The sequence below is a fragment of the Cryptomeria japonica genome, chromosome 7 (genome assembly GCF_030272615.1).
Source record: "Cryptomeria japonica chromosome 7, Sugi_1.0, whole genome shotgun sequence".
In the NCBI taxonomy this organism is placed as follows: domain Eukaryota; kingdom Viridiplantae; phylum Streptophyta; class Pinopsida; order Cupressales; family Cupressaceae; genus Cryptomeria; species Cryptomeria japonica.
Genome location: NC_081411.1, coordinates 152,004,242 through 152,017,861, shown reverse-complemented (window position 1 = coordinate 152,017,861; position 13,620 = coordinate 152,004,242). Strand labels below are relative to the sequence as shown.

Here is a 13,620-nt window from a genome sequence, read left to right as displayed (position 1 = left end):
GGCTCTCCCCATGCTTCAGTTATGGGTTATTCAATTCCAATAGTTTACCTACAGCAAACAAATAATTTAAATGTCTAATGCAGAGAGATTATTGCAAGTGCTACTTGAAATGAAAGTCAAAATAGATGTACATTGAAAAGCACACAGAAAATACTAGGAGGGGGGGAGGGGATGAATCTGTATTTTAAACTTGTAAACTTCTAAGAGCATGAAACCTCATAAATGAACAAATAGAATGAGCAAAAGAGACACACAAAATTTCTCATGGAAAACCCTTTCAGGTAAAAAACCATGACGCGCAAAGTTTTCATTAACAAATGGGCACCAACCCAAATTACAGAAGTGAGCACGAACTCCCAAAGAGCACCAACTTTGATCAGTTGAGGCACCAACTTCAGGTTGAGCACCAACTCAAATGGACTAAAACAATACAAAAATTACTAAGAACACTCTGAAAGCAACTCTTGACCCTGATAAGCTTGACTTCATAACACATATACTTGACTCTATCTCACATGATGTTCGACTTCATAATCTTCTACAAATCAAAATTAGCCTCCACAATCACTGCACTAATAGTTGCATACAATTTTTTACATATATCAAATGACAACCACATAAGACTCCAGCTCAAATACTCCAACAATCTCACAAGCCATTTTGAAACGGCATCAACAATCTATACAGCGCACCAAATCCACTATTATTATCGAGGCATATGATTATGCTACCGCAGGTTCTCACTCCACTCCACCATAGCAATCATAACTTGACTCCATTGTCAAAACCATACCAACACATGATAACCAAGAATAAAATATCGAACAGCAAGTTCATTCCTATTCACAACGACATCCGAGTAAGGCTCGAAACATCTCATTAATATACGTTTTAATGATAAATTTGTTGTCATATGCTTAATGTCAAATCTCCTTTACGTTTTGTTTCAAAAGGAACATTTTGATCTTCTAATCTTAAAAGATATTACTCCAAATATGTTAAATTCAAACGCACAACTCCACCAAGAATAAAAATAATAATACCCCACGATCTAGCTATAGCATCCTCTTTTTGGAGTTTCACGAGAATGCTATGCCTTCCCATACATGTATTAGGCTTGCCATAATAATGATCTTGTTGCCTTAAACCATCAGTTCATTAATAACTATTCTATTTACTACATCTTGCATGAAGTCTAAATATTGCATTCAAGAAGCCACCAATATTCCACACACTGCCCATTTCCTTAAGACTGCTTGATTTAACATTAAAATCAGACCATCGTTTATTTAGAAAACTCCAACGATGATGTGTCAATCTGACTTGTCACACACATAGACAAGCAAGCAACTGACAAACCGTTGCGGTAGACAAACAATCAACTTAAGCTGACAACCAGCTTAGCCACACACACAAGCTGCTCAACCAAACAAGTAGATAGCTGAAACACACAGACAAACAGCTGAAGTAGACACCCAAGTAGCTCAAGTAGACAGCCAAGTAGCTCAACCAGATAGGCAAGTAGCTCAAGCAAGTAGGCAAGTAGCTCAAGCACTCAACCAGGTAGCTAAAACAACTCAACCAACCAACTCAAACACGCAATTGCTAGACAACCTGATCATCATCCTTTGACATCAATGACAAAATATCCAACAGTAAATATCTAATTGAACTTTGCAAGTTTGCACCTAAGTATCACTTCCTCTTGACAAGGCAACCCTAATCGTAATAGTCTAAAAAGCAAGATAGGAGACCTCTATAATCTTTAAGAAAACAGTAGTAGTTCCCTTAATGTCATAAAATCCTGAAAATCTAAAGCCTAAAAACGTCGTCTTTTAGTATCCACCTAAGAATGATGCAAAATCTGCAAATTCTCCCTTCTAAGGGATATGATGATATGCCTCTATGTGAAGTTGATGTGACAAGACTCCTACCAAGTCAAGAGAAATGTGAGGCTTTGTGTTCAATGTTGCCTCAAGGAAATTGACCCAACATTAAGGTCTTCAGCTATCTGTAAAAAGCCTTCAACATGAGAGATAAGCTCAAACTTGAGGGGCTGCACGATAAAGATTTGTGCTACTATAGCCCATAAATATCACCTCTAAATAGCTTGATTTCTCTTTTTCAAAGGGATAAAGTCTATGGGAGTAATCCAACACATACAAGCATACAAGCTTATTGGCTGCTTTTTGAAAATGAATTTTTTTAATTTTTCACAATTTTTTCCAAAAAACACTTTTTCCTTTTTCATTGCTTTTTTAAAAAAGCATTTTTTGTTTTTCACTATTTTTCCGAAATACAATTTTTTTCCTTTTTGCTATTTTAAAAAAAAAAACACATTTTTTTGCTTTTTAGCTGCCTTATTGGAAATGTGTTTTTTAGCTCTTTAAAATATCATTTTAATCTTTTAATTTCTTTTCACTTTAGGAAGCCACAAAAAATGTTATTAAAATATTATTTTACCTCCTTAGCTTTGACATCAATTTTATTTCACTTAAGTGATAAAGCCACTTTATTAAAATATTTAAGTGAAATAATAGAATAATATTCCCAGTCTTAGAAAATTCACCAAGTACCAAAACTGAAGCGTCTGCACTTTAAAGGTGAGGAAAGGCTGACACTGAGACCATTTACCCAAAATAACATTTACTATAAATAGTAATATGCTAGAAATAGACAAAACTATCCAAACCCTGAAATTGAAGATACTGCATGCTGAAGCTGAGAGGAGACTGAAGCTATGAGCAGCCGCCAAAAATTGTGTTTACTATAAATAATAATTGCTAAAAATAGTAAGTCAGCCAAAACTCCCAACAGTACAATCAATGTCTGAACTGACATTTACTAAATATAGTAAGTTCCAAACAAATCGAAAATCACTCCAAAGTGTGTCGTTCATCTCCATTAATCTGTCTGAACAAACTGGCAACATCAAATACTCCTCTGATCCTGCTGACGCCAACCCAGAAAGCAAACACTAGCTGCACTACAAGAGAACCTGAAAATGGGGACATTACAAAAGGTAGCACTTGGCTTCTTTTGGCATATAGATTTCATTTTCGGTATTCTTCACTTTGGAGCATTTGTGCTTAAATTCACAACCAAGAACGAAAACCCTAGGCTGTTCAGAGGTTTGAGAGGGCAAAAACCCTCTTAGACTTCATGGTTGGAATTGAAAATGAAAACCATCATTCCTGTCTAAAGCATCCTCATACAAGGGTTGCATTGGAGCTGATTTTGGAGAGTTTATGTCAAGTTTTTAGCAGGCCAATTTGATTTGGAGGCAAATATTAAGGGCACCATGGCTGGTTTCTGAGTTTGATGAACTATTGATCACCTACAGTGATCAACATCATCCTCTTCAAGTGAGTACAGCTGTTATAGGGAGTATTTTCATGACATCTTGACTGAATTAAGGCTGGATCATCATTGAGAGATGATCATACACTGGGTATTTGTGATGAATCTACGTATTCCAGGCCCTATTTTATGCACCAACATTACCCTCTGATGTAACAGCCACTCATCTGCCCTGAACAGCTCATTCACAGGCTGCAGACAGCAAATAAGGGGGGTTTCTCTCCACATATAAGTAAAGGAAAGATCTTATCATTATCAAATCAATTAAATCTGCTTCCTTATGTGAAACCTACATGCCTAATGTGAACTCCAAGGAATCACAAGAGATCTGCACTTAAAGCAATCTGCAAATTGAAGGTGGTGCGAAATACATGACAGCTACAGCAACATACATATAGGAGGTGCGAAATCATGACAGCTACAGAAAACATCTGCCATTAGAAGGAGGTGCGAAATCCACCACAAGGAATCAACAAATTCCTTGAAGGTCTGCAATTTAGGTTAAGGCAACATCAGCATCCATCTCTCACATAATAGCAAGTAAATGTTGAAGGCAGCCACCTTGATCTACCATACCTCCAGTGACAGCAAAATCTGAACCTACAAGCACATGAGATAAGTGTTGTAATGTTTGCATAACTATAATCCATAATCAGATTTGAGGATCTTTTCTGGCTGGGTTTTTCCTCCTACGAGGTTTTCCCAGGGTAATTGTGTCTTGTCTCTATTTCTTTATTTTTCCTTGTGTTAAATTTGAAACTATAAATCTCTAATCTAATTAATCTAATCAATAAATAAATTCTGACTTTCTGAGTTTTAGTTCTGAAAGTGTTAAATTAACATGGTATCAAAGCTATAGGCTAGATCAACTTTCAGATTTTAGAATTTTAGTACTCCTTTATTTCCAGATTGTTGTTGCATTCACAGGTCAGGTCAATGGGGCTGAAAGTTGAAAATAGGCTTGATGGGAATCTCAATTTTACTGCATAGAATATTCGAATCAAGTTGGCTCTAGAGGAAGAAGATCTTCTCCAATTCATAGAAGCAAAAGAGCTAACTAGACCTACAGATGCAGCTGAGCTAAAACAATTCAAAAAGGATGTTGTCAAGGCCAGGAAGATTCTCATTGATTCAGTCAAAGACCACCTAGTCACCTCTATTGCCTCATTTACTACTACAAGGGAAATGTTCAGCCATCTAAAAGGTACATATGAAGTTAACAATCTCAGTAGGGCAATTACTTTAAGACAACAACTACTTAATATCAAAATGGCAAAAGAAGATTCTGTTATTTCCTATTTTATGAGAATTTCAGAACTAAAGAATCGGCTAGGTTAAATTGGTCATAACATGGAAGACAAAGACCTTGTCATGATTGCCCTAAATGGTCTACCTCACTCGTGAGAGTCATTTATCCAAACCATAAGTGGCAGGACTGAGTTACCTACCCTTGATCGCCTTAAGAATGATTGCATCCAAGAAGAGTCTCGCCTCATCACAAGAGGGCAAACCAAAAGTTCCCATGTAGATGATCATCACATGCTTGCAGCCCAATGCAAGAAAGGCGGAAATTGGAGGAAACCTTAGCCAAAAAGAAATAGGAAATTCAGACCTTTTAGTTCCCAACACCCTTGGAAGAAACCAAGAGATACCTCACGTGTCTGATGTTTTAGATGTGACAAATTTGGTCACTATGCTAAAGAATGTCAGAATAACCCTAACCAAAGTGAAGCCAACCTAAATGAAGTCTCGGATCAAAATAATGACTTCTTATTCATCTCCTCTCTGTCTAGCAGTGTTCCTTCAAATAATAATACATGGTTGATTGACAATGGTGCCTCCAGACACATCACAGGCTACTGTGATCACCTTTCAGACTTAGTAGAAAAGGATACCAGCCTTCACGTGGTAATTGGTGATAACGCTCGTTATTTAGTAAGAGGTTTTGGCTCTACTTCTCTAAATTTAGACTCTGGTATTTTCTTGCACCTCAGTGATATCTTGTTTGTTCCTGGAATTGAAAGAAACCTAATTTCCATTTCTACTCTAGAAGATAAAGGTTATCAAATTGCATTTTCTGAGGGAAAAGATCTTGCTTGGCCTAAGAAATCTAGTTTTAAATCTGCTCGTATAATTGGTCATAGATATGATAGTCTTTATAAGCTCTCTACTAACCCTATTCAAGCCCTCATTAATGAGGTTCCTGAATCCTGTGAGTTATGGCATAGAAGACTTGGACACTTGCATTATCAAGCTCTTCCATCCCTTGAAAAGCTAGTCAAAGGTATGCCTAAACTCAGTCAAATCCATGATAACACTTGTAAAGGGTGTGCTATAGGTAAAAATGTTAAAAGTCCATTTCATAAAAGTGAAAATAGAGCTAAAGACAAACTAGAACTTGTTCACTCTGATTTATGTGGTCCTATGTCCATAGCATCTCCTAGTGGATTTCTTTATTATGTAATCTTCATAGATGATTTCTCTAGGAAAACTTGGATCTACTTTTGAAATCTAAAGAATCTGATGAAGTCTTAAGTAAATTTAAAAAATTTAAAGCATTAACTGAAAACTCCTCTGGTAAAAGAATTAAATGTTTAAGATCAGACAATGGAGGTGAGTACACCTCCGGTAGCTTTCATGACTTGTGTTGAGTCAGGAATTAAGAGGGAGTTTTGTGTTCCATACAATCCTCAACAAAATGGTGTTGCTGAAAGGAAGAATAGGACTATTGTTGAGGCTGCAAATGCTATGATTCACGATCAAGATTTGCAAACCTTCCTATGGGCTGAGGCTTTTAGAACAGCAATGTATATCCAGAATAGATGTCTTCACCGTGTTCTAAAGAACATGACCCCTGAAGAAGCCTTCACAGGATCCAAACCAGACATCAGTCACCTCGGAATTTTTGGAAGTCCCGTTTATATTCATGTGCCCAAGGAAAAGCGATCCAAATTGGATCCCTCCAGAAAGAAAGGCATGCTAGTCGGCTACAGTGAATCCTCCAAGGCATTCAAGATATACATCCCTGGTCAAAGGTATGTTGAGGTAAGTAGGGATGTTACATTTGAAGAAGATATTGCTTTTAAGAAATCAAAAGGTTCTTGTGTTATTGATGAAGCTAATGACAATCAAGATATGAATGTTGATACTAACCCTGAGATTCAGAGGGAGCTGGTTGAACCTCCACCTCAAGATGAACATGATGATCCACCAAAGCCCATGAATCCCTCTGATATTCCTAGTGACATTGTCGTTACCAAAAAGAGGCCTCTTTGGGTAAGAAACACCATTCAAGAAGCCGAAAGATTTGCTGCCCCCAGTGGCACCTTCCGTGAAACTAAGAGACCACAAGTATTCTCCAACTACGTTGCATTGATGTGCAATCTCATCGGAACTGAACCTTGCAATGTTGAAGAAGCCTAGAATCATCATGCCTGGAAGATTGCTATGGATGAAGAATATCAGTCAATCATCAAAAATGATGTTTGGGATATTGTGCCCAGACCCAAAGGTAAATCTGTTGTTTCCTCTAAATGGTTATTTAAAATTAAACATAATGCTAATGGTAGTATTGAAAAATATAAAGCTAGATTTGTTGCTCGTGGTTTTTCTCAAAAGGAAGGCATAGACTATGAAGAAACTTTTGCTCCTGTTGCTAGATATACTTTTATTAGAACAATAATAGCTATTGCTGCTGCTGGAGGCTGGAAACTACATCAGATGGATGTTAAGACTGCCTTCCTTAATGGTGTCATTGAGGAAGAGGTCTATATTGAACAACCTGAGGGTTATGAGATTCAGGATAGATTAACTCATGTGTGCAGGTTGAAGAAAGCTTTGTATGGCCTTAAACAAGCTCCTCGTGCTTGGTATGAAAGAATTGATAAATACTTGTTAAGTCTAGTTTTTCATAAAAATGATGCCGACTCTAACATATACTTTAAGTCAGTCAATGATGAAATGCTAATTCTAGTTCTATATGTGGATGACTTATTCCTTACTGGTAAAAATGAACTTATTGTTAGATGCAAGGAAGAACTAGCTTCAGAATTTGAAATGAAAGACTTAGGTCTAATGCATTATTTTCTAGGTCTAGAAGTATGGCAAAGATCTAACGAAATTCTTCTAAGTCAAGGAAAGTATACTAATGACATTTTGAAAAGATTTAGAATGATGGATTGTAAACCTATGTCTACTCCTATGGAATCTAACTTAAAGAAGTTAAGTCTTTTTGCAACTAACTCTGATTTTACAGATCCATCAGAGTACCGACAGTTGATTGGATCACTGATGTATCTAGTTGACACTAGACCAGACATATGTTTTGTTGTGAATGCTCTTAGCCAGTTTATGAGCATGCCCAAACATGTTCATCTTGTCGCAGCCAAGCACATCCTAAGGTACCTGCAAGGCACAGTTGGTTTTGGGCTGAAGTATCCACTTAACACTTCAATAACCTTGGAAGGTTATTCAAATGCAGACTGGGCTGGAAGTGTCAAAGACAGGAAAACTACCTCTGGTATTTGCTTTAGCTTGGGATCCGCAGTGATCTCATGGGCTTGCAGAAAACAATCCTCAGTGGAAAATAACTGTTGAAGCTGAGTATATTGCAGCAAGTGTAGCTTCTAGAGAAGTTGTGTGGCTTCGTAAGCTTCTTGTTGGGTTGTTTGGTCAACCTTGGGATCCTACAGTTATTCACTATGATAATCAGAGTTGTATCAAAATGTCTGTCAATCCAGTGTTTCATGACAGGTCAAAACATGTGGAAACCCATTATCATTTGATTCGGGATATGGTGCAAAGAGGTGCTATTCAGCTGAAGTACGTCAGCACTGATGAGCAGGTTGCAGATATCCTCACCAAGCCTCTATCCAAAGTGAAGTTTGCGTACTTCAGGGACAGACTTGGTATTGTGGAAAATGAATCCTTAATTGAGAGGGAGTCTCAATCTCAGTAATTCATTATGTTGTATCAAACCACCCTCTGCAGGCAATGTAAGGTGGTATTGTAATCTTCTCAAAAGGAAGTGTAAATATTAACCATCCTCTGTGGGCAATGTAAGATGGTATTGTAATCTCCTCATGGAAAAGTATAATTATTAACCATCCTCTGCGGGCAATGTAAGATGGTATTGTAATCTTCTTAGGGAGAAGTGTAATTGTTAACCATCCTCTGCGGGCAATGTAAGATGGTATTGTAATCTTCTCAGGGAGAAGTGTAATTGTTAACCATCCTCTGCGGGCAATGTAAGATGGTATTGTAATCTCCTCAGGGAGAAGAGTAATTATTGACCATCCTCTGCGGGCAATGTAAGATGGTAGAAAAGATCCTCTCCACCCTCTGCGAGCAATGTAAGATGGATCCAGTCTATGCTTGTGTGCAAGTTGGAAGATTACATTATGTAATTCCATTCTTTGCTTGTGTGCAAGATGGAAGATTATAGTTATGGTTCTCCTCCCTAATTAAGAGGGAGTGTTGATATTAATTAGGGAATGGCGGATTCCAATTGCCTTAGGCAACATTGGAATCCGCCCAAAAGGGCTGGGCCCTTTTCCCAAACGTATAGGGCAGAGCCCTATCCCCACGACAACCTTAAACTGCGCCTCACAAACACACTCAACGTGTTGCTAATAGGGCCGACCCTACTTACAAGGCATTTAAGTAAAACAAATATAATTAATTAAAGCTAAGGAAGCCGACCTACACAAAAGGGTTTCTCTCCACATATAAGTAAAGGAAAGATCTTATCATTATCAAATCAATTAAATCTGCTTCCTTATGGGAAACCTACATGCCTAATGCGAACTCCAAGGAATCACAAGAGATCTACACTTAAAACAATCTGCAAATTGAAGGTGGTGCGAAATACATGACAGCTACAGCGACATACATATAGAAGGAGGTGCGAAATCATGACAGCTACAGCAAACATCTGCCATTAGAAGGAGGTGTGAAATCCACCACAAGGAATCAGCAAATTCCTTGAAGGTTTGCAATTTAGGTTAAGGCAACATCAGCATCCATCTCTCACATAATAGCAAGTAAATGTTGAAGGCAGCCACCTTGATCTACCATACCTCCAGTGACAGCAAAATCTGAACCTACAAGCACATGAGATAAGTGTTGTAATGTTTGCATAACTATAATCCATAATCAGATCTGAGGATCTTTTCTAGCTGGGTTTTTCCTCCTAGGAGGTTTTCCTAGGGTAATTGTGTCTTGTCTCTATTTCTTTATTTTTCCTTGTTGTGTTAAATCTGAAACTATAAACTCTAATCTAATTAATCTAATTAGTAAATAAATTCTGATTTTCTGAGTTTTAGTTAATCTGAAAGTGTTAAATTAACATTACCCACAGTCCGTCATCATTTAAGAGGGTTTGATCCACTCATCACATCATCCCTCCATAAGTGATCGGTGCTTATACCAGACCTGCAGTATAATATTCATTGAAATTAATGTTTGTCATTGAGATTGATAGGTTTGAGCATCTAAGGTATGTTAACCAACACTTGTTTTTGATGTAATGCAACTCAGATCTAATGACGGATATTGTTTGAAAATTTGTTAAGGGTTTTCGAGTACCTGTTTTTAATTTCCAGTTTACTGTTCTCTTTACTTTGTTTCAAAATATCAGAAAAAAAGAAATCATAAATATCCAGCCATTCTAGCTCAGGGACATTACATGCTTTTACATCTAAGGTTAGGTTTTAGTGTTTAATCTTTTATGGTGCTGTTGGTTGCAGGGGCCTGCTTTTTTAATCCCCGTGGGGGAAGCATCCACAAAAACATCCTCATGTGTGCAGTGTTGTCCCAACGACAAGCCCCTATGGGGGTGGGACCAGGGCAAGGACATGTTTCATCCCCATCTTGCCACCCCCAGGATTCCTCTATTCAGAAGAACAAGGTGAAAACTATGGGGACACATCCCTGGGGAAACTGGTTTGCATTCACAGAGAAACTTCGGATGGTATGGATATGCTCAACCCGATTCCCATGAACAGATACAAAAGGAACAGGTATAATAATGTCTTCAAAAGTATTTTAAATACCCAACATATGGAAAGAATATATATCAAAGTATCTTTACGTATAGAAACATGGATTACTAAGCCATTTATGATAAGTTATGGCTTTAGAGCATGGTGCCGACACTGCCAACCTTATACAAATGCATTTCAAGCGTTAGTGTGGAATTATTTTAGTTTCTACTACATCCACTAAAATGAAAGTTGTAACTTATTCTAAGGGATTGCAGAGTAGTATTATAAGGGGTACACATCAGAGCATAACTCAAGTTCCAATCCCTCTCATTGCATTAAGGCAACTCATCACCCTGCAACTGTGGATGGCAATGATAAATTCAACTCAACAGCCATAAGCACATAGGGAAAGAAAAAATTCATCAAATCGTCTTTGAAAATAGCCAAGTGGATCACTAAGCATTTCTAAGATAATATACAAATGGGTGTATACATCACATCCTGCCAACTTTAAATAATGTATTTTGAGCTTTAAAGTAGTAATCTTTTTCACCCTACAACATTCATTACAAACAAGCGTTTAACTTGTTCTAAAGGATGGTGATTCATTCAGTAATTAGGGACTCATTAAGAGCATGGCCTGGGTTCAAATCGCTCTACTGTGATCAGACAATCTGCTATTGCAGAGAACACATAGAAAGGCTCTGATACAATGGACATAGGGTGCATTCAAGTCTGAACCCAGTTTAGTAAGATTGTGGCGTACAGAACACAGAATACATTCTAGCATGAACCAGGTTTAATGAGGTTGTAATGAGATGAGCATATATTTGAGCACAATCCTAGTTTACCGAGGTAATGGTGTAACAAGCATACATAAGGTTGTGGTGAGATAAGCATATATCCAGCATGACCCAAGCTTAATGAGGTCGTGGTGAGATAAGCATATATTCCAGCATGACCCAAGCTTAATGAGGTTGTGGTGAGATGAGCATATATTCGAATATGATCCAAGTTTAATGAGGTTATAGTATAATGAGCATACATTCAAGCGCAAGCGAAATTTGATAAGGTTATGATGTTAGCATACATTCGAGCGCCATCCAAGTTTAACAAGGTTGTGGCGTAAAGAGCATAGCTCATGACCCAGATTTGACGAGTTTATGGCATTACGAGCGTGCATAGGGGTGAAAGAGGGACCGAAGTTTACGATCGTGGGCATAAATTCGAGCGTGACATAAGGTTATCCGAGTACACTAGATGTAGATTGAATAAGTTTTAATGATAAAAATTACCCTGCATCTTGTTAAACGAAACCCATATCCTCGCCTAATATCTAGCAGAAATATTACTAAACCCTACCAGAAATTGTGTTTAATACTGTAGAACAATACTTAACCATTTAGAAGCGAATACAAAAACCGCACGCCAACAAAAAATCAAAATTCCAGAATAAAAATACTTAATTAATTGGAAGAGTTTTGCATTTTTCTTTCTGAGAAAGGCACCTGTAAAGGGTTGCACTGAAAGGATCAGCTTTGATGGCTTGAGTATAAACAGCAGCCGCTTTGAGATAATTCCCTGCTTTAAAGAGCGCATTGCCTTGGTCCTTAAGAGAACTATCAGTAGCTTTAATGGCAGATCCATTGCGCTCTTCTGTGTTTGTCGACATTATTTTGACAACACAACAACAAAAACCCTCCTGAAGTTCCAACTTAGTAATAGCGGATTGTCTTCTTTATAAAGGAGATGTATTTCCATATAAAATACTCAATAGATCTCGAAAGCTTTTTTAGTTGGGTGGGCAGGGGTGTGAGAGGGAAATTAAACCTTAATGAAGGATTTTGAATATCTACAAGACCTAAAATTTAATTAGGTCAAAGACGTTTCTTTTATGTGAGATTTACAAGTTCGATTGGACGATCCACGGTTGATATCATTTTAGAGGTTTGCAAGACGATTGAAACGTTTACAACCATTAGATGTTAAAGCAATATAAATCCCACAAAATTTTATTTAACTTAAATTTTTGTTTAAAAACAATTTCATTTGATAAAATACAATGTTTTTTTGTAATTAGATACATAAATTCTTTTTTATTTTAAACTGATTTTCTTGTTACAAGTGATTTTTTAAATAAAATAGAATGATTTTTAGTGAATATATATCATTTTATATATCTAATTTTATTTAATTTACTAATCATTTAAAATTTCTAATATTAAATGATTTGCATACAAAAGAGAAAAAATTAGAATTGAAAGTTAGTTTTAAATCTAGACTTTTGTTTAGTTTTAAATCTAGACTTTTGTCTTTATTCCCTATGTGAGATTTACAAGCTCAATTGGACGATCCACGGTTGATATCATCTTAGAGGCTTGCAAGACGATTATAACGTTTACAACCATTAGATGTTAAAGCAATATAAATCCCACAAAATTTTATTTAACTTAAATTTTTGTTTAAAAACAATTTCATTTGATAAAATACAATGCTTTTTTATAATTAAATACATAAACTCTTTTTTATTTTAAGCTGATTTTCTTGTTAAAAGTGATTTTTTAAATAAAATAGAATGATTTTTAGTGAATATATATCATTTTATATATTTAATTTTATTTAATTTACTAATCATTTAAAATTTCAAATGATTTGCATACAAAAGAGAATAAATTAGAATTGAAAGTTAGTTTTAAATCTAGACTTTTGTTTACTTTTAAATCTAGGCTTTTGTCTTTTTTCTTATTCTAAAATTATAATTAGTCATTGTTGATTTTTTTAATAGACATTTAATTTATTTGTATTAGATACTAAATGTTTATAAATTTTAAAAATTACAATTTATTTTAATTTTAAAGTTAAATGTAAGCTTAAAAATTATTATGGTGATTTGATTAATAATTTTAGATCCAATTACTTAATCTCACATAGAAATGAAATTGTACTTAAAAGTAAATAAAATATTTATTATTAATGCTAAATTTATAATACTCCTAACCATAACCCTTATAATACTTGATATGGTTTAATTCTAGCCCACATTGCACACATAACCAATTTAAAAAGATAATCATAATTATAGTTAAGTTATTAGACACAATACAATAGATCTGATCTAAATAATGCAAGAACATAGCCTAACTAATTACATTATGCATCATTTAAGATATGATAAATCTTAAGGTTAGGATTTGCATTGTGATTCAATTAATGTTACTAATGTTTGCAATCTATTAATTATATTTTTAGGTACACGTTTTATTGATATTTTAGATCT

General features: G+C 35.8%; 1 protein-coding gene across 1 annotated transcript in view; it reads right to left on the bottom strand.

Annotated features, from left to right (window-relative positions):
• Positions 1-12,147, bottom strand: part of LOC131078270 (uncharacterized) — a 56,366-nt gene extending 44,219 nt beyond the window's left edge. Inside the window, exon 1 of the mRNA XM_058015934.2 lies at positions 11,852-12,147. Within this exon, the coding sequence (XP_057871917.2) occupies positions 11,852-12,015 (164 nt within the window). The 5' untranslated portion in view covers positions 12,016-12,147. The remainder of the gene's footprint in view (positions 1-11,851) is intronic.
• Between the last annotated feature and the right edge of the window lie 1,473 nt (positions 12,148-13,620).